We start from the raw sequence: 23,097 nt of genomic DNA on the forward strand, positions 1-23,097 counted from the left end.
AACCGAAATATTCGCTATCCGAGGCGTTCGCTAACCGAGGTTCCACTGTAGTCAGAAATGCCACAATAGTTTCACACAGCCTTCATCCTAATGTCAGTTGGGTGTATTTTTAAAAGGAGGGTGTGACCTTTTTGTAATGGAATAACGATTGAAATTAAGAAAAAAACTGACAGTTCAGAAATAGATGAAGCACGAGACCGTTGGGTGACGGGAGACGGACCTTAGCACCTGTATTTTCAGACCCTCTGGTTCAGGGGAGATCAATCCTGGCAAAGCAAGATGTCACAGCAAGGTAAGATGACAAGATGTCACATCAAGGCAACATGTCGCAAGGCAAAATCTCAAGATCTTACAACAAGGCAAGATGGCAAGATGTTACTGAATGAGGTCTCGTCCACTGCAGTATCACACGGCAAAAGGGAAGAAGAAAGCAATTCCCGAGAAAAGTGTTGCAGTACATCTGGCGTAAAACTTATTCAAGTCATTGGCAAAGCCACAGCAGCACACACTTTATTATTGTATTGCCTTTATTTTTAGTCATAGACATCCCTGGTGTGCATTGCCTCACGTTACTATTAAAGGCTTCCAAAAAGATGTTTTCTTCGATAACACAGGATCACAGGTAAACAGCAGGTGTGCGAATGGTGTCTCAAACACTCTTGAAGGGTCTGTCCCTTTTGAGAAAGAAGGCTGCTTGTGGTAGCAGTATGGAAGCATTGTTGTTTGTGTGTTAGAATCAAAGCTGCTTTGTGTGAGATTGCACTGTGAGACATTGTTGTGTTTCAGAAGGCGGTCAGGTCTGGATTCCCTCAGCCATTTCCAGGTGTTCACACGTTATGACGACTCCTTAACCTTCCACCTTGTGTCCGCAGTCTCAAAACATCTCGGTCAGTGGCCTGTCTCATTGTACCGATGGACAACTCACTCACCTATACCTGCCACATTGCCCATTGACCTTTTTCACTTTGACCCTGCACTGCTGCACCTTGACACACACCTCGCTTTTTCTAATCCACTCACCATTGCACCTTGAGACACACTCCTACTTCCAGCGCCATGTACTGTTATACCTTCACGTGTGTGTGTGTGATGTTACTAGACTTGCCAGTCGAGGCTGTGTTGCGGGTGTTCGGGGGATACTTCTTTGGCTATTGCTTACGTCACGGCTATGATAAGATGCTGAAGACTCTGGGAGGCGACATGGTCAGCTTCATTCAGAACCTAGACTCACTCCACTCCCTCCTGGCCCTGTCCTACAACGGCATCAGCGCCCCCTCCTTCAGGTGAGTGCCAGCATCTGGATCCTCTATTCGAGTGAAGTCTTATTTTGTAGTAATTTTGCAAGTTTGATAAGCGGGGTCAAGATTTTAACAAGGGAACTTATTGCTTTTTCTAACATCACACATTATAAAACAGTTTGTCTGCTCCCCACTGTCTGGCACAAGGTGAGAAATGTGTATACTAAATGATCGGTATGATACACTGTGTTGCATAGGGTAGATTGAATCATCTTCGTGTAGATGAAAAGATACAGTGGTCTGTATTACACAACACAATGAACTAGTAAATAACCATAACTGTCATAACGATCTGCGAAGAGTAGGACAACACAATACACGCAATGTAGTGATACGAGAGTAGACACAATCAACACAATATTCATAAAGCCATCGTGGGACCAGAGAAAGAATGCTGATGTCAAGATGTCAATAAAGACTCGAAGACAGTGACATGGCGTTGTTAACCGACCTTTGACCTTTACAGTAAGACATCGTCTGACGGCACGAACTCCAGCTCCGGCCTGTTGCTCAGTTCGTGTGCTTCGGGTGACGTATGCACGAGTTTTCAGGTAAGGCGTGTGTTCCTGTGTTACGGTGACGTGCGTGTTGGTGGCTTTCAGGTGTGAAGAAGCAACGACGGGACGCTGGTGCTTCACTACTACAGCACGCGGCCTGGCTCTATCCATCGTCATAGGTAGGTCACACACTTCTCACCACCCTTTTCTCTTGCCTCGTGTGGTGCATCACCTGTCTCGTAGCTACCAACGGCGTTGTCCTGCGATGTCCTCCCTCTGTCCACCGTCAGCGTCTTCTGCTGCCTCATCTCCTTATTCCTCTCGTCTTTTGAAAAGATGCTTCAGTGGCTTGCTATAGAGGTAGGGGGGAGGCTGTGGGTTTTGTGGTCCCGACTGAGGTGCAGCGGGTCGCTGGTCTGAGGTACACTGAGGCCATTCATCTGCCAGCAGGAGCTGCAGCCATGGCTTCTCATTCCGTAGTCCGAACCTTAGGCAGTGAACACTTAAACTTACCGTTCACTTCCTTTACACACTGACACCCATCACTTCCTATACACAGTACACACTAATTACAGTTCACTGCCTATACACAGACACCGCTTACCCATCACTTCCTATACACAGTTCACACTTACAGTTCACTGCCTATACACAGTGACTGCTGACAGTTCACTGCCTCAGGCTGGTAGACGATTAGGCATTTATTTGTAGAATTTTCAAAGACAGACAGGCAGACACCACAGCTGTTGGGATCCCTCCGTCACAAGCTGCCGCAGTCGTAGATGTGTTCAGTCAACTGTAGGTCCGTTCACAGTTTGAGTGGTAAGTGGTACCTAACCCTAGCGTACTTTGTACACTTTCTTTAACTTTTCCAGATGTTACTTTCATCATTTTTTTTCTAATGTTTTAATAAATTCTTAAGATTTGAATTTTTTAATGTTTCCTCATATTTTATCAAGTTGTCATGGGTTAGTCCCTCGACAATACAGATGCCGCCTCTAGTTATCAAATGTAATCGTACCTCTGGGTTAGTCCCTAGACTTTCTTATCGTTGTTTTTCTCACCAGGGTTAGTGGAAGCGGTGGGTCGGGATCTTTTTCAGCAGACTGTGATCCTGACGGTTCTGGATCAAGGCCAGGAAGACATGGGTCACATGACGATCTTGCATCACACGGCTTTCCGCGTCGATCTCCATGGCAACGCAACCTTCGCGAGTGATTGTTCCCCCTGTGCTCTTTCTGTTACCACAAAGAGGCAGGAGGGAAGGAAGAGTGGGGATGAGAGGGAGATAGCCCCGGCTGCCCTGCCCGTTGACCGCTGGTCTCCAGAAGGAAGGGTGGAGAATGAGTTCCCATCCGGCCCAGAGTCCCTGTTACTCAAGTCAGTATAGTCAGGCACTTACACCTAGCTGACATCAAGTCAGTATCAGTATAGTCAGGCACTTACACCTAGCTGACATCAAGGCATGTCCCAAGTATTTTTGTATCACGAGCAATTTCGTAAAGTTTCGTTATTAAAGACCATCTGCGTTCTGTATACTGACGGCCTGATATCAGAAACTGTTCTTAATGATGTTATGCCTGCTGACGGCCTGACGTGACTGACACTATGGACTGTGTGTGCCATGTGCTGACGTGACTGACACTATGGACTGTGTGTGCCATGTGCTGACGTGACTGACACTATGGAGTGTGTGTGCCATGTGCTGACGTGACTGACACTATGGACTGTGTGGGCCATGTGCTGACGTGACTGACACTATGGACTGTGTGTGCCATGTGCTGACGTGACTGACACTATGGACTGTGTGTGCCATGTGCTGACGTGACTGACACTATGACTGTGTGTGCCATGTGCTGACGTGACTGACACTATGGACTGTGTGTGCCATGTGCTGACGTGACTGACACTATGGACTGTGTGCTATTTGTTGCCAGGCCCCAGGACTTGTGCACGGCCCTCCCCTATCACGTGGTGTTTGACGTGCAGCTGCGCGTGCGGCAGTGCGGTGTGATGGTGCGTCACTTCGCGGGTTGGCCCGTGGGTGACGGAACGCCACTGGAGGCGCTGTGCAGCATTGTGCATCCCATCATGCAGCTGTCCATCGACAACATCTTCAAGTTTATCAATGCCGTATTCCTCGTCGCCATTCATCGCCAAGGCTCCGATAAGCCTTTCTTGCTTAAAGGTCAGAGGTCAAAGAGCGTTCTTCCGCTTATCGATGCTTTCGAGGTTGGGATGCATTCACTTTTGGAGAGGTTCTAGAGTTATTGGAGGAAAATAGTAGAGAGAGTCTTGGCGATAGTTTACCCGTCAGTATTTTATACATGAAAATGCATTTGTTAAATGTAAGTCTGTCTTTAAGAGGAAGGACGCCTAGAGAGGTGAAGTCATTTCGGTCTATCGTCGGTTTCAGTAGAACGGCTTTGATAGCTTTGATAGCTCGCCTCTGAACACTTGCTAGAGGTTTCGTGGGAGCTGACGCTTGGGAAGACAACTCCATGTCCTCCGAATTCCCACCTACGTAATTACTGCAATTCTCGTGACTTAATGATTACTCTCTTTAAAGGCTGATTAACTCTTACACAAAATGCAGTACTTTGGCTCGGCAAGTAATTACATTCGTTCCCATCATACAGCAAGTCTCTCTCTGTCTCCCTCCTTACACGTCTTAGTTGGGAATGCCCGAACTCACCACTTAAAATAGCCGTGACTCGTGTGAACACTTCGTTCACTCACTCTGTACATAACTGTCATTCCTCCCATGCATGCAACCAAGGAGACAACTCCTGCTCATCATAACACAGTCAGGGGCATAACCCTTGTCCGTGACAACGAGTAAACAATAGTTATTCTGTGAGTAGCAGTCTATTCTGTGACAGTCTAACAGCCTGTTCTATAGTTGTGTGAGTAGCTAAGTACCTGACAGCCATCTAGCGGCCTGTTGTGTGAGTAGCTAAGTACCTTATAACCATCTAGCCGCCTGTTGTGTGAGTAGCTAAGTACCTGACAGCCATCTAGCGGCCAATGCTGTAACAGTAACAACAATCATAATGGCTACCAGCAAGGTGATGAGCCTGTGCCGCCGTGTTTTCAGGTCAAATGGTGTGGATGCCACGTTCCGACACATGATCTTCATCAGCTCCCCACGTCTCACCTCACTTAACGAGCTGCTGGAGATGAAGGTCTACCTGGCCGACATCCCGCTGTATGACGTCACAAGAGAGCTCGTGCTGCTCAACCAGCAGCGCATCGCCGAGATCGACGTGGGCGTGAGTGTGTCCCTTGACCAGCACTCTCCGCCATTAGAGAGAGAGAGAATTGAATTTTGAAATTGAAAAATGTTGAGTTGCCAATTTTCAAGGAGGTGAAAATCATCCAACAAAAAATATGCATCACAAGCTACATTTAATAGTCAACTATTAATTCAAATTTAACATTTGAAAGTTTTTTTTAGAGGTAACTATCACAAATATCATGGCTGGCACTGGATGTGCGAGAAATGACAATAACAAACGCTTTTAATGCAATAAAAACTGTCAGTTGATATTTAAACCAGCCCCCAATCCCCTACCTCAGCCATACATTAACGGGGTTTGTGCGCCTAGTTTTACAATGTTGACGGTGAATACAAAATGTGCCAGTGACACCTGCAACGTGCAACATCATCAAGAGCACGAGAACTAGATAAACGTGTTGAAAAATCACTCCTAGTGATATCATATAGGTACATGTTTACTACAGATATGTCTACACATTTTAGAGATATGTTTTCGACTTTTGCTACAGATATGTGCACACCTTTACTACAGACATGTGTACAGATATTATACACCTTTACTACAGACATGTGTACAGATATTATATACACCTTTACTACAAATATGTGTACAGATATTATACACCTTTACTACAGACATGTGTACAGATATTATACACCTTTACTACAGACATGTGTACAGATATTATACACCTTTACTACAGACATGTGTACAGATATTATACACCTTTACTACAGACATGTGTACAGATATTATACACCTTTACTACAGACATGTGTACAGATATTATACACCTTTACTACAGACATGTGTACAGATATTATACACCTTTACTACAGATATGTGTACAGATATTTTGTACAGATATTATACACCTTTACTACAGATATGTGTACAGATATTTTGTACAGATATTATACACCTTTACTACAGATATGTGGTTATCGTGACAGTGTAGTCGTTGTCACTGTGCAAGGTGTGGTTATCGTGACAGTGTAGTCGTTGTCACTGTGCAAGGTGTGGTTATCGTGACAGTGTAGTCGATGTCACTGTGCAAGGTGTGGTTATCGTGACAGTGTAGTCGTTGTCGCTGTGCAAGGTGTGGTTATCGTGACAGTGTAGTTGTTGTCGCTGTGCAAGGTGTGGTTATCGTGACAGTGTAGTCGTCTCTGTGCAGGAAGCAGCTGGACGAGAAGACGGCGGAGTTGCGGCGGACGTCACGTGCTCTGGAGGAGGAGAAGCAGAAGACAGAGGGCTGCTGTACAGATGCTGCCACCAAAGGTCGCCAAACAGTTGACCCTGGGCAAGCGGTAGAGGCAGGCATGTAGCTCGGACACGTGGAGAATGAGAGAGAGAGTACAGAGAGTGTACCTGGGCACCTCACTACCCGCCATAAACGGCTGTCCCCCCTTACTCGATACATAGGACGCCTTTCTTACATCAGACAGAGAGCGGATAAATGGCCATAGAATGGAAAGGGAGGGAGAGAAGACAGCAGTAGATAAATAACACAGACAATAATTTATAACCTAAAACTCTCCTTCCTACAACAATACTTTATTAATTCTAAAAGTCAAATTGACAAACAATTAAAAACAAACCTTTATTACACTAAATACCTCCATCTACAATGTAAATATCTCACTTTCAGAAGCTGACGTCCTCCCTCCTGCTCACCTCTCACCCTTCCTCAACGTGTGACTGTTGTCGCCGATCTCTGTCTCTCCCCAAGTAAAAGGGTAAAAAGAAAGCCGGGTGATTTATTTAGTTGGTTGGTTGAGTAGGAAACCACTTCCACCTTGAGATGATTTCGCACTGTGGGGGGAGAGGGAGAGGGAGGGGGAGGAAACAGGAGTGCCCGTAGAAAACCCCCGACGCGCAGCCCAGTGAACAGGTGTCATGTAAAGAGAGTGTCTCGAGACGAGATCTGAACCCTGAGTTTCTCACTGCAGTGGAGACAAGCGAGTGTTTTAATCACGACTTACCAGGCTCCCCAAGACAGCTGGCCACATGTTCCCATGTTTTATATACAAATTCCGCAAGTCGCTTTTGGCATGCGCGTCCTTCATTTCCCCTTCCGCTGACCAGTCTCGCCGAAGCCTTGGTCATGTCACGTGGTCAGGGAGGGGGTAACGCCTGGCGTGGTCAAGTCTACCCCATGATATTTCCATGGATGGAAGACCCGGGAAAAGGGAAAGCTATCGCACTCTGACCATAGCGACTTTATTTCATGGGCTTTGAGTTCTGACTTTTTTTTCTTAACAGAGAAGTTCGACATCGTGACTATCCTCTTCAGCGACATCGTCACCTTCACTAACATCGCCGCCGCCTGCAGCCCCTTGCACATCGTGGACATGCTCAACGATCTCTACCAGCGCTTCGACAGTCACACCACGACACACGCCGTCTACAAGGTCAGTGCTGCCCTCCACAAGGCCAGGGCAAGGTTCACGGTCAGTGTCAAGGACCTATGACCTACATTAAATGAAGGTCCATGATGAAGTTTCTTCTGCTTCGATTATCCAGTCCTCTTTAAGTAGGATCTCAGCCGATGCGTGTCATCCAAACATGTAGGCATTGCGCCATGGCCGGTACTTTCGTCTTGGAAAACCTTTTTCCTAATGATGTAATGTTAGCTCCAAAGATGACAAGTCTTTAATCGGTAAACATTAATGACAAAAAATGTCATTGAAAGACAGCAAGTCCGCAGTTTATGTTGTTGTTGTTGTTGTTGTTGTTGTTGTTGTTGTTGATGATGATTGATGATGATGATGACGACAGGTAGAGACCATAGGTGACGCCTACATGGTGGTGGGTGGGGTGCAAGAGCAGCAGGAGGACCACGCCGAGCGAGTGGCCAGTTTCGCCATGGACATGGTAGAGGAGGCTGGCTTCGTGACCTCACCGGCCACCGGCCTACCGCTGCAGGTTAGACAACTGTGCACACACACACACAGACATGGATGCCTTTTCTTATCTCTTGACTGTACAGTCAACTCTAAAACAGCATCCTGGTCAGTGTGGTCTGCACAGAGAGGTCAGGGAACTGGGACAGACCACATACAGTGAACCCTGACAGACACCACGGACACACACATCACAGTGAACCCTGACAGACCACACGGACACACACACACATACAGTGAACCCTGACAGACCACACGGACACACACATATACAGTGAACCCTGACAGACCACACGGACACACACACACATACAGTGAACCCTGACAGACCACACGGACACACACATATACAGTGAACCCTGACAGACCACACACACAGACAGTGAACCCTGACAGACCACGGACACACACACACATACAGTGAACCTGACAGACCACTCACGGACACACAATATACAGTGAACCCTGACAGACACCACGGACACACACACACACATATACAGTGAACCCTGACAGACCACACGGACACACACATACAGTGACCCTGACGAGACACCACGGACACACACACACATATACAGTGAACCCTGACAGACACCACGGACACACACACAACATACAGTGAACCCTGACAGACCACACTATACAGTGAACCCTGAAGACCACGGACACACCACATACAGTGAACACAGACACACACACATTACAGTGAACCCTGACAGACACACGGACACACACATACAGTGAACCCTGACAGACCACACGGACACACACACATACAGTGAACCCTGACAGACACCACACGGCACACACACATACAGTGAACCCTGACAGACACCACGGACACATACAGTGAACCCTGACAGACACCACGGACACACACACACATACAGTGAACCCTGACAGACACACGGACACACACACATACAGTGAACCCTGACAGACCCACGGGACACACACACATACAGTGAACCCTGACAGACACCACGGACACACACACACACACAGTGAACCCTGACAGACACACGGACACACACACATACAGTGAACCCTGACAGACACCACGGACACACACACACATACAGTGAACCCTGACAGACACCACGGACACACACATACAGTGAACCCTGACAGACCACACACACACACACACATACAGTGAACCCTGACAGACCACAGGACACACACACACACATACAGTGAACCCTGACAGAACACACACATATACAGTGAACCCTGACAGACACCAACACACACACATCACAGTGAACCCTGACAGACACCCACGGACAACACACATACAGTGAACCCTGACAGACCACACGGACACACAGACACATACAGTGAACCCTGACAGACCACACGGACACACACACATACAGTGAACCCTGCAGACACCACACACACACATACAGTGAACCCTGACAGACACCACACACACACATACAGTGAACCCTGACAGACCACACACACACACATACAGTGACCCTGACAGACACCACGGACACACACACATATACAGTGAACCCTGACAGACACCACGGACACACACATACAGTGAACCCTGACAGACACCACGGACACACACATACAGTGCACCTTATCCGCCTGGGTGTATCCCCACTCAGTACGGTGAGAGTACCGCCAGAGTGGCCGAGTGACCACAAGACATCGGCCCACGGTCAGAGTGTATGTTGCCATACTCCAGACTTCTACCAATCACAGAGCACAGCTACGATAGCTTACATCCAATGTGGCGACTCGCTTTGTGGCCTTTTGCCATTCAGTCGATGCTGCATAGACCTTGTCATTTTTGTTTGACATAGTCGTATTCATTTTTTTTTTTTTTGTAATTTTGTGTAGGTGGAGACGTGGTAAACACATATTTTCTAAATAAAAATTCATCGATACTTAAACGTTGAAGTCGAACTTCCGGTTTCACATTCACGATATCGGGATTGTTTATATTTCTCCTCTCTCTTGTCATAGGAATTCGCTATTATAGCTCATATATATAATAAGTAGAGAAAATAGATCTTAATAAAAATAATAAAATCACGTCTACATCCCCCCCCCCAAAAAAAAAAACAACAACAAACAACAACCAAAACAAATGCAGGTTCATAACAACATTGCGTCGTCTGCTGTAAACTGAGGCAGCGAACGATATATATTATATCTGCTTAAATGCTCTTTCAAAGGACCTTTCGAAACGTGTTTAATCATAAGTGCAATTATTTTCTCCGTCAGCTGTATTCAATAGCATACATAAATTAAGAAAATAGATCTGAATGAAATTACTTAAATACTTGGGTCAGTAACTATATGGAATAAAAAATGCGTGGGTCACATAGAAATAGTACGGAATAATTACTTCAGGCGTTTTCTTATGTTATTTATTGCGTCCTATTTTGATTATCTTATTTTAACGCAATTTTTTAAATATCAGCTTGAATTCACTAGCATACCATAATACATTAGAATTATTTTGTTGTGGCGCAGACAAAACTTTTTAATCTGCTGTACAACAAGGGCTGTAACTCTTAGGAGACTTTTTATGGCGCCAGTATTTTATTTACATATATATACTATTTGGAAGGCGAATAAAATGGAAGCGAAGAAAGCAAATGTACGTAAATATAAACTGTTTTGAAAAAGCTGCTAGGGCAGTTAGGGGTTCTAAAAGTCAACACATGTAAGCCACATAAATCAGGTTTGAGGGACTGCAATGATGGTCGAGACAATTTAATCCATCGAATATAATAAGTAAACCTTACATAAGCAAACCTGGCCACTTGTACGGCTCCAAGAGGGTATATGGTTCATTCGTAATTAGTGAGCTATCAGACAGTTACATTGGCTTTGCAAGATCTCTAACAATGAGGAAGTCAGTGTTGTCAAAACAAGATAACCTGACACCACACTGTCAATCAGATAGCAGTGCTGACAGAATCACATTGTGAAGGTGTATAATTCCTTTGGTAATGGCCTTATCTGCCATAGGTTTCAATATTAATAGGACTGTATAAACAACCAAAACAAAGAGAAATAGCCATTGATTTACATAAAAATCCTTGCTTTTGTAATTTTTTTCAGAAGCAAAACCCAAGAGCAATGAATATATTTTGGGGTCATCTAGTAATGGTTGTTAGAAGGCAATCATTCTGCAAGCTGATGATGAAGCATACAGACTTAAACTGTGCATTACATGTTCATGCAGTTCTTTTATATGTAGCACACATTCTCACTGATAAAAATTCAGCATACTTTCGCAATTCCAACAGGTAGAAACAGCCTCAAATATGACAAATAAAAATACACAAATGACCAGTAATTATACCACTTAATGGGATCATTTAGCACCAAGTCAGCAGGAAACCTGATTGTACCATTTTGTTCTTAATATATTCTAAGTACATACGTAATAGATATATATTCCACATTTCATCATATATTCCCCTGCTCCTTTAAAATTCACCTTTTGTGCAAGGACTGTCAGGAAATAAAGCTACTAATGTTGTCGTATACATAACAGAATGTCTGAAAATGACAGCACCATAACTGTACATATAATCATGCAATATTGAATTGTCATTGTAGTGTTTACCAGTAAGTTGAAATCTCAACACAATTGGGGTATTGATTTTGTGCAACCACCACTGTTAACGTGCATGTAACCAGCAGTATATTGTGTTGATATTGACCAGATGGCCTCCAAAAATTAAAAAAAATTATTATTATCACACACACACAGAGCCTACAGTAATAATTGAAAACCAATACCAGAAACCTGATGTTTAAAAATTACATTTTTTCCAAAGCTGGTCATTCTGAAATGTTCCATGGCAAGTAATCATACACAGTCATGCCTTAACAATGTTTGGACACAACTAAAGTGACAGGCAACTTCTTATGTAATCCTTTACCATTCATAGTAACAAAAAGGATCTGCTTGTGTCTACATGTGTCAAAATTATCTCATATGTAAACATTTTGATATCACTTTCAAGGATGTTATAATTTTATAACTGCATGTTTTAAATATCATTCTTAAATCTTTTAGAAGAAGATTAAGTATACTGATAGCCATTACAATATTTGAACTGTTATGACAAATGGGATCATGCATGATATACTAACAAACTGACAATCTCCTTTAAAAATGCACAACAAACTGATTTATTTTCAAATGAAGCGAGTAATCCTGATTAAGTATAGTTGCAAGTAGGTGCTTTTATGATCTCTGCTACTTTTCAATGATACATGCATTATTCTCAACTGCACTTATTATTCTCAACTGTTCATTTACTTAGAGTGGGAAACAGGAATATGAAATTTAAGGATGTTTTAATGCTGCCCTAGGATGACTGCTCTGTACACACTTAACTTGTAACTGTTTTATACTCATGATATGATATGCATAAAACATTAACAGAGTAATCAGCGCTACAGAAAAATAATCAAACAATGCAGTTAACTGATACAATATGTGACTTATTAATTATTGAAGAGATTATACCTGTGCTAGGTAAAATATTGCAATGTGCGTTCTCTATCTTTATTTGTTCACAAAATACATTGTTGATCTCGTCTTCAATACCATTTTCTTCTGTTAAAAAGACACTGAGAAAAAAAGGAGTAATTACTAGACCATACTTTTCTAATTGATCGCTAATTTCCTTCCTTAGAAAAGTAGTTATTTATGAGTTTTTCCTGACTGCACTGATGCTGTCATTCAATAGTCAAAGATGAATAATATAAATGTGCTACAACTTCACCAGTATGCGACTGCAAGAAATTCAGGCGTTTGCACACTTTTCACTGGATCAATCACATCGGTGTTTGCACTTTATGCTCTATTAAGGATGGCAAAAAACATGGCAACTGTGATACTCGCCCCCACAATGAAAAAAGAAAGACATTACAGTTGAAAAACCCGTTTTTCAAAGATATATCATTTGCTACTTATTAGTAATAACGAGTAACCTTTAAGAAGAAAACACTGTATTTATGTGAGCAATTCTTAACTTATTGAGTCATGCAGTACGTGAACATGTTTTCACTTGTTTTTAACGAGGAAAACTGCTTATCTGGTTACCACTAACTGAACTGCCATGGATAAAATATTATGCATAGATGCATAATATTATTATGAAGGATTTGTACCAAACAATATCCAGTTTATCAGAATCTTTCTTAAGATATTCAACAGTAATAATGAAGGTGAAATCGCACAGATTAACATAACTCTGTATTCACTGTGGTAATGTCAGAGCTTTGGGTATTGGACCATTTTTCAAGAGTGACCATCTTTAGCTGCACCGAAGAAAACAAAAACTCTTTTTCTGTAGACTTAGCTAAATTGGAAAGTCAAGGCCTGCTTACATCAAAGGCATCCTAGTACCCTAGTGTATTTATAATTTGATAGTACTTATAGTAAGTTCATATATATACTGAAAACCCTACGAACAATAAAATTAAAAAGTCAGTTTTTCCAAAGGCGGTCCAAACATAAAAGCAAAGTGAAAGCAAAGCAAAATGTCCTGTGAGCGAATCATTTAATATACACAATTCTGAGATGAGAGTCAGTGGATTTCTACTAAAGAGACTTTTTTAATTCTAGTGAAATAAGCAAACTACAAATATATATTTACATATGTAATTTAAGACTTTGTGTGTTTTCTTATTTGACTTAATGCACTTACATCCTATCCCTAAGATCAGATTTGCCTTCACTATAACTAGATGCTAAGACATCTAAGTGCGCTATTTCTTCTCGAAATAAACAGCACAAACTCATAATGAGACATTGCCTAATTCATCTTGACTTAATCTATGTATAGGAGATATTGTAGGCACCCGCTTATGAGCAAGTGCATTGGTGCACTGTAAATTCTTTCTTCTATACTGTTTTTTTCGTGAGCCTCAACAGCGTCTCTTTCTCGGTACAGTCTTTTTATCTTCTCGCAATCGAGGCGCATCTTCAAGTTGTGCAGTTTCCACTTATTTACATAATGATTATAAGCGCTGTACGACGGCTCCAGGAGTGCTTACTCTAAACACTGAGGTAGGTTTTCCTGCATGATGCACTTCAGGACCACCACATCTTTGTGTCCATCGGAGGGAGCCCGCTACTTAAGCAATGCTTTGCGACTAATAATCGACGGACGTTTGTCGGGTAACACACAATTACAGATTGACCTTACAAGCTCACTACCACCCGAACGAAATACTTTACGAGAAGCAGCTAGCACGGACAAGAGTAATCAATGACCACAGTCATGGGGACACACTGGGTCTGGTAGTATAGAGTGAAGATCCACATGAAGGAGTTTAATAAAGAAGGCTCAGACCTAGACGCGATTATTCCAGTGATGATAACTGTGCGCCGGCATTCGGCTCACGTCGATCGTAACGATGGCCAGGCCTCAACCAATTTAATACGGCAGGCAGAAAAATAGCTTTGGCACCATATTTACAGCTTGAAAGTCCTTTCTGAGTTGTCTCTATGATATGTCAGTCAATATCGTATGCGTTGCACATTTTTCTCATAGAGTCCGTGCCACGGTATCCAGGCTTCAAAAAATAAAGTGAAAATCTTTGGGACTCCTCCGAATCTCTCGACAGAAAAGTAGCAAACAAGATGAATTAGTCGCATTGCGCAGTCAAGCCACAATTCAAACCACTTTTCACCACCCATCAAATGATGGAAGCTGACTGGTTGATTTCTTGCCCAATGACATTGCCAAAGACGCGCTCGTACAATGTATGCAGATGGCAGTCATCGTCGAGAAAAACCAAAGAAATCGCTTGGCGACCTGCGAATGAGTTAATTGATGTCCACCCACGGGATCGGAAGCGTTGGAGACTTCGCCGCTGATACGTCTCATTGTATACCCGACGAGAGGAACTGGTAGGTCTCCTACGAGTGGGCTTGCTTGCTCAAGTTGGGCAAGTTCCAATGAATCGAATGATGATTGTTGATGATTAAGAGAAACCAGTCCGAGTACTGACAGATGTCCTGTCATCAATTGAGCATAAGACCAACACATATAAGACTATCCTAAGTGTGGTTGCCACCAAGATGACACTAGCCTGGTTTTGCAGTTAGGGTCTTGAAAACAAGTAAAGCACCGTTGTAAGTGTGCGATAGCTTGTCTGAATAGTCATTATGCAACATGAGACTAAGACGCGTGCCTCATTGTTCAACACTTTGTTCGTGGTAACCCAATAATCTTTTCTCAGCACAAACAAAGCGATGTCAACCGTTCTGGTTCGGCGTGTTACCGGTACTACGTCACACTTTGATATCGTCCGTCAGGGTACCATGGACGGGTCAAAACCCAGACTCGATCGGTAGGTGTAGACAGAAAAATACTGCTGGATATACAGACTTGCCCCTCCATACCATGCAAAACTGACATGCAGCTGATCAAGGGAGACCTCAGAATATGAGCCTGTGAGTCGATGATTCTATATCCATATGTCCACCCTCCCTCACAACCTGTTCTGGAGAGAAGCTTGACAGGGGCGCCATTTGATACCAGTGAAGGGAGATAAATAAATGCTAAAAAAGTAGACTGCAAAGCTAAAGATCATTGTCGCGCTGACCATCCATCTCCGGACCTTAACTGTCATGGACCTGTTTTTTCTCATAGTCCTGATTTCATCCACCTATGCGTTGTGTGCATACGTGCATGATGGTGACTGCGAGGCACTAGACTGTGTCTTACATGATACTTGGTATAGGATGGCCTTGATCAGACCTGGGCAAACGCCGGCCCGCGGGCTGGATCCGGCCCGCCTCCTGTCTCTGACCGGCCCGCTCGCTGCCGCCACCAGTAAATATACTATATATACAGTATTGGTAAAACTGAGTTAACTATATTAGTCCGGCCCTTAGAACATCCACTGGTCTTCATCCGGTACCCTCTAAACGATCCAGTTCTATCCGTGCCTTGGGAAAATTAATTGCCCACCCCTGGCCTTGATGGTAGAAGCAGGCATTGAGCTTACAAATTTAGCTAAGTCCTATCAGAAAAAAAACTTTTGTTGTTCTTTGGTGCGCTTTTAAAGGAGTGGTCACTCCTGGAAAAAATGTCCAGTTACCCAAAGCTCTGACATTACCACAGTGAATACATAGTTATGTTAATCTATGCGATTTCACCTTCATTATTACTGTTGAAAATCTTAAGATAAGTTCTGATAAACTGGATGTTGTTTGGTACAAATGCTTTCATAATAATATTATGCATCTATGAATTTTTTATCCATTGTAGTTTTCATTGTAACCAGATATAAAGCAGTTTTCCTGTCTGAAAACAAGTGAAAACATGTTCCCGTAGCTGCATGACTCAGATAAGTTACAAGAATTTGCCTCAAAATAACATCTTTCTTCTTAGGGTTACTCTTTATTACTAAATAGAACAATGATATATCTTTGGAAAAAAGGGGTTTTTATCAACTGTAAATGTCCTTTTTTCATTGTTGGGGCAAGTATCACAGTTGCCATTGTTTTTTGCCACCTTAATAGAGCATAAAAGTGCAAACGTCCAGTGAAAATGTGCAAACAGCTTGAATTTCTTGCAGTCCTTAACTGTGATATTGTAACACATTTATATTATTCATGCTTTTAGTTTACTATTTATGACAGCATATCGGACGCATTGTAAAAAAACTCATAAATACCACTTTCTAAGGAAGGAATTAGCATCAATTAGAAAAGTATGTCTAGGTAATTTACTTCTTTTTTTTCTCAAGTTGTTTTTTTACACAAAAAATTATTGAAACAGATCACAATGTATTTTTTGAACAAGAATAATAAGAGAACCACATTGCAAATATTTTACCTAGCACAGGTAATCTCTTCAATAAAATAAGTCACATATTGTATCAAGTTAACTGCATTTTTATTTATTCTGTAGCGCTGATTACTCTGTTAATGTTTTATGCATTAATCAGTATCACAACAGTCTACACGTTAAGTGTGTACAGAGCAGCATCTAAGGGCAGCATTAAAACATCCTTAATTTCATATTCTGTTTCCCACTCTAAGTAAAAACAGTTGAGAATAATAAGAGCAGTTGAGAATAATACATGTATCATTGAACACAAGTAGCAGAGATGATTAAAGCACCTACTTGCAACTATACTTAATCAGGATTACTCGCTTCATTTGAAAATAAAATCATTTGTGTGCATTTTTAAAGAGATTGTCAGTTTGTTAGTATTATCTGCATGATCCCATTGTCATAACAGTTCAAATATTATATGGCTATCAGTATACTTAATCTTCTTCTAAAAGATTTAAGAATGTATTTAAAAAACATGCACGTTATAAAATTATAACATCCTTGAAAGTGATATCAAATGTTTACATATGAGATAATTTTGACACATGTAGACACAAGCAGATCCTTTTTGTTACTATGAATGCAAAGGATTACAAAGAAGTTGCCTGTCACTTTAGTTGTGTCCAAACAAATCTTACTTTCACACAGGCATGACTGTGTATAATTACTTGCCATGGAACCTTGCCGAATGACCAGCTTTGAAGAAAAATGTAATTTTTAAACATCAGGTTTCTGGTATTGTTTTCAATTATTGCTGTACTCTGTGTGTGTGTGTGTGATAATAATAATTTTTATTTAATTTTTGGGAGGCCATCTGGTCAATATCAACACCATATACTGCTGGTTACATGCATGTTAACAGTGAGTGGTTGCACAAAATCAATACGCCAATTGTGTTTGAGATTTCAACTTACTGGTGAACAATACAATGACATTCAATATTGCATGATTATATGTACAGTTATGGTGTTGTCATTTTCAGACATTCTGTTATGTTTATGACAACATTAGTAGCTTTATTTCCCTGACAGTCCTTGTACAAAAGGTGAATTTAAGAGGAGCAGGGGAATTTATGATGAAAAAGTGGAATATATATCTGTTACGTATGTACTTAAAATATATTAAGAAAAAAATGGTACAGGCCTTGCACACTTTGTTATCACATTGTTCACAATCAGGTTTACTGCTGACTTGGTGCTAAATGATCCCATTAAGTGGTATGATTACTGGTCATATGTGTATTTTTATTTGTCATATTTGAGGCTGTTTCTACCTGTTGGAATTGCGAAAGTATGCTGAATTTTTATCAGAGAGAATGTGTGCTACATATAAAAGAACTGCATGAACATGTAATGCACAGTTTAAGTCTGTATGCATCATCATCAGCTTGCAGAATGATTGCCTTCTAACAACCATTACTAGATGACCCCAAAATATATATTTATTGCTCTTGCGTTTTGCATCTGAAAAAAATTTAAAAGGCAAGGATTTTATGTAAATCAATGGCTATTTCTCTTTGTTTTGGTTTTTTATACAGTCCTATTAATATTGAAACCTACATAAGGCAATTACCAAAGGAATTATACACCTTCACCGTGTGATTCTGTCAGCACTGCTATCTGAATTGACAGTTGGTGTGCAGGTTATCTTGTTTTGACAACACTGACTTCCTCATTGTAGAGATCTTGCACAGCCAAAATAACTAGCTGTCTGATAGCTCACTAATTACCAATAAACCATATACCCTCTTGGAGCCGTACAAGTGGCCAGATTTGCTTATATAAGGCTTACTTATTGTATTGGACGCATTAAATTGTCTCTACCATCATTGCAGTCCTTCAAACCTGATTTATGTGGCTTACATATGTTGACTTTTAAAACCCCTAACTGCCCTAGCAGCTTTTTCAAAACTGTTTATATTTACGTACATTTGCTTTCTTCGCTTCCATTTTATTCGCCTTCCAAAATCAATATATATAAATAATATACTGGCGCCATAAAAAGTCTTCTAAGAGTTACAGCCCTTGTTGTACAGCAGATTAAAAAGTTTTGTCTGCGCCATAACGCAATAATTATAATGTGTTATGGTATGCTAGTGAATTCAAGCTGATATTAAAAAAATTGCGTTAAAATAAGATAATCCCAATAAGACTCAATAAATAACATAAGAAAACGCCTGAAGTAATTATTCCGTACTGTTTCTATGTGACCCACGCATTTTTTATTCCATAGTTACTGACCCAAGTATTTAAGTAATTTCATTCAGATCTATTTTCTTAATTTATGTATGCTATTGAATTACAGCTGACGGAGAAAAATAATTGCACTTATGATTAAACACGTTTCGAAAGGTCCTTTGAAAGAGCGTTTAAGCAGATATAATATATATCGTTCGCTGCCTCAGTTTACAGCAGACGACGCAATGTTGTTATGAACCCTGCATTTGTTTCGTTTTGTTTTTGTTTTTTTGTTGTTGTTTTTCTTTGGGTGGGGGGGAGGTGGACGTGATTTTATAAAGATCTATTTTCTGGAAATACTATAAAGACAACCAGCCTAGAATAAGATAACAATCTACAATTAACATAAGAGAAAAAGCCAAAATCAGTCATTAAGTATACGTACTATAAATTGTTATGACCAACACGTACATTTCGGCCATTTTTTAAGAAAATTATTTAATTTAGATCTATTTTCTCGACTTATTTTATATATATGATGCCTATAATAGCGAATTTCTATGACAAGAGAAAGGAGAAATATAAACAATCCCGATATCGTGAACGTGAAACCGGAAGTTCGACTTCAACGTTTAAGTATCGATGAATTTTTATTTACAAAATTTGTGTTTACCACGTGTCCACCTGCACAAAATTACAATAAAACATGAATACGACTATGTCAAACAAAAATGACAAGGTCTATGCAGCATCGACTGAATGGCAAAAGGCCACAAAGCGAGTCGCCACATTGGATGTAAGCTAGCGTAGCTGTGCTCTGTGATTGGTAGAAGTCTGGAGTATGGCAACATACACTCTGACCGTGGGCCGATGTCTTGTGGTCACTCGGCCACTCTGGCGGTACTCTCACCGCACTGAGTAGGGATACACCCAGGCGGATAAGGTGCACAGTGAACCCTGACAGACACCACGGACACACACATACAGTGAACCCTGACAGACACCACGGACACACACACACATACAGTGAAACCTGACAGACACACGACACACACATATACAGTGAACCCTGAAGACACCACGGACACACACACACATACAGTGAACCCTGACAGACCACACGGACACACACACATACAGTGAACCCTGACAGACACCACGGACACACACACACATATACAGTGAACCCTGACAGACACACGGACACACACATACAGTGAACCCTGACAGACACCACGGACACACACACATATACAGTGAACCCTGACAGACACAACGGACACACACACACACATACAGTGAACCCTGACAGACCACACGGACACACATACAGTGAACCCTGACAGACCACACGGACACACACACATACAGTGAACCCTGACAGACACACGGACACACACACATACAGTGAACCTGACAGACACCACGGACACACACACATACAGTGAACCCTGACAGACACCACGGACACACACACATACAGTGAACCCTGACAGACACACGGACACACACATACAGTGAACCCTGACAGACACCACGAACACACACATATACAGTGAACCCTGACAGACACCACGGACACACCACATACAGTGAACCCTGACAGACACCACGGACACACACACACATACATACAGTGAACCCTGACAGACACCACGGACACACACACACACACATAAACTTTCTGTAAATAGCAACGTACACAATATTTTTGAAGAAACCGTTTAACCGGTGTGTTTCGGCTGTGTGCGTGAGTCGCCCCCCCCCCCAATAATAAAAGCTCTGATGATTGACTTGAGGTGACGAGGCAGATTGCTGACCTCTGTCTCTGTATCCGACTCCCTTGCCTTTAGCCCTCGCTTTGTTGGTGGGTGTGCAGATCCGGGTGGGCGTGCACTCGGGTGGCGTGGTGGCCGGGGTAGTAGGGAGGAAGATGCCGCGCTACTGTCTGTTTGGCGACACCGTCAACACTGCCTCCCGCATGGAGAGTCACGGGGTGCCTGCCAGGATACATGTCAGCGGCGCCACCTACCGGTAAGTAAAACCAAACTACTTCCGCACCCTCTTACCACGTGACTCAGTCGTCAGAAACTGTTCTAGTGCTCGCACTGGTATCTCGCGTCAGTGTAGCTGAGGTAGTTGTACATCTATGCCAGTTCAAGCCAGTTAAGTTCCAATCAAACTACGTTGCCAACAAACGTCTCAATATATTCAACATTCTTACACAGGTAACTACAAAACAATCCACTTACACACCTTTACCCTAAGATCCTCGAGTTCATGTAAATGAAGGGGTCAACCATTTCCCACAATACTTCACGCTCCAGCCATTTCCCACAATACTTCACGATACAGCCATTTCCCACAATACTTCACGCTACAGCCATTTCCCACAATACTTCACGCTACAGCCATTTCCCACAATACTTCACGCTACAGCCATTTCCCACAATACTTCACACTACAGCCATTTCCCACACCTTTTACTGAACACATAAAAGGTAAAACTCGGTTCTAATCTTTTTTTTTTCAAAAGGCCTCTTGGGGCGGGGGGGGGGGGGGAGTGAGGTGTTAGAGACATTACTTTTCTGATAGGTACCCTACGCTATTACGTACCCTACGTAGTACGCTAGCTTCTGTCACTTCTTTGGTAACTGGTATTTCTGGTAATACTGACATTTCAATGTTTGTAACGGGCCTGATGTATGAATCATGAATATCGCCAACATCACCGTTATTATATCTCTCATGCGACATATAGATCTACGACGAAAACTACGTTTTGTTTACGTTGCCAATACTAGTGATCACTATGTTTTGTTTACATGCTTATACTTGTGTTTGCTACATTGTTTTATGGTATAATCCCAAGGCCTGCTGTATTAACTTCTGTTTCTTTTGCTTGCAGTTGTCTTGCTCAGCGTGGTTATGCCTTCAGAACAAGAGGTCAGATTGAGGTAAAAGGTAAAGGTAAAATGACAACCTACTTCCTAGTGGGTAGTCCATCACGTGACGTCCGAGAGCCAGATGACGAGTTCTTGTCCCTTCCAGTGGAGCGAAGCACAGCGCCAGACGAGAGTCGGTATGGGTCAGAAGGGCAAGATGTCAATCAGTTTTCTGACCTGACCGCCGCAGGCAACAGCAATCAAGATCTCTCCAAAACTAATGGAATTTTACTGAATGACCGTAATGAGTCGGACACGAGGATGTCGAAGAGAGCAAGCCAACCCGTGGACAACGCCACCAGTAGGGGCCGGGTTGTGGTGGAGGATGTGCTGTGGTCCAGTCACGCCAGTAAACTGTGCCTCATCGTGTGACATTACCGAGTCACTCAAGGTAAATACCTCTCACATTACCTAGTCACTAAAGGGGCATGTTTTGCTCACTTTCACTACAACCTACCGCACCACAGGTGCAAGAGATGGCAAGTTCCACTCAAAGACGGACCGCAAGAAAAAAGGTAGGAAGGCAGTTCCACTGTAGAACAATCACATCCAACCTAGTCTGTAATTCAAGTCAAACTTGTGTATGCCACCTCGCAAGGCTGTCAGCAACATCTGTTTCCACATATAATGATCAAGCAAGGTTTCTAAGACCATTTTTGACCCTGGATATTTTGGCTGTGACAAGGAGAAATGCTGGATGGGTAAAAAAGGCAATAACTTTGGAACACTTTCACGATATCAAAGTGACTAGGGTTGCAATGCAATTTTTACTTTGTAATTTGGTTAATTGCGATGCCAGACAAGATTGGTCGCTAGCTTCATAGAGGGACAAGTAGCACGTAGCCACAAAAGATGGAGCAAAAAAAGACAAGACTTGTGGCAGCTATGCTGGTGTAATGCAAGTGTTCATGTGTTGAAATGAAGTATGCATGCAAGTGTACAAGTGTTGAAATAATGCACTGAGCTTGTTGAAAATTTTATTGTGCAGTAGGTGTGCAGATCTTATGTCACCCACCAACAACCCCTAAAAGCCTAGGGTGTGATGTATACCATGTCTTGCATGTTGGCTATCGATGGCAGGGTCAATGACCAATCATTCATCCTCTTCTGGTCCATTAAAGACATCACATACAAAGACATC

General features: G+C 42.3%; 1 protein-coding gene across 1 annotated transcript in view; it reads left to right on the forward strand.

Moving 5' to 3' along the window:
• LOC112572085 (guanylate cyclase soluble subunit beta-2-like) overlaps window positions 1-23,093 on the forward strand; it is a 26,082-nt gene extending 2,989 nt beyond the window's left edge. Inside the window, 15 exon segments of the mRNA XM_025251613.1 lie at window positions 787-887; window positions 1,100-1,283; window positions 1,901-2,139; window positions 2,451-2,476; window positions 2,835-3,175; window positions 3,733-3,983; window positions 4,893-4,919; window positions 4,922-5,067; window positions 6,010-6,071; window positions 6,254-6,328; window positions 6,330-6,400; window positions 7,342-7,490; window positions 7,858-8,004; window positions 20,891-21,045; window positions 21,920-23,093. Coding sequence (XP_025107398.1) covers window positions 787-887; window positions 1,100-1,283; window positions 1,901-2,139; window positions 2,451-2,476; window positions 2,835-3,175; window positions 3,733-3,983; window positions 4,893-4,919; window positions 4,922-5,067; window positions 6,010-6,071; window positions 6,254-6,328; window positions 6,330-6,400; window positions 7,342-7,490; window positions 7,858-8,004; window positions 20,891-21,045; window positions 21,920-22,328 — 2,383 coding nt within the window. The 3' untranslated portion in view covers window positions 22,329-23,093.
• The last annotated feature ends 4 nt before the right edge of the window (window positions 23,094-23,097 follow it).

The sequence above is a fragment of the Pomacea canaliculata genome, linkage group LG9 (genome assembly GCF_003073045.1).
Source record: "Pomacea canaliculata isolate SZHN2017 linkage group LG9, ASM307304v1, whole genome shotgun sequence".
Classification (NCBI taxonomy): domain Eukaryota; kingdom Metazoa; phylum Mollusca; class Gastropoda; order Architaenioglossa; family Ampullariidae; genus Pomacea; species Pomacea canaliculata.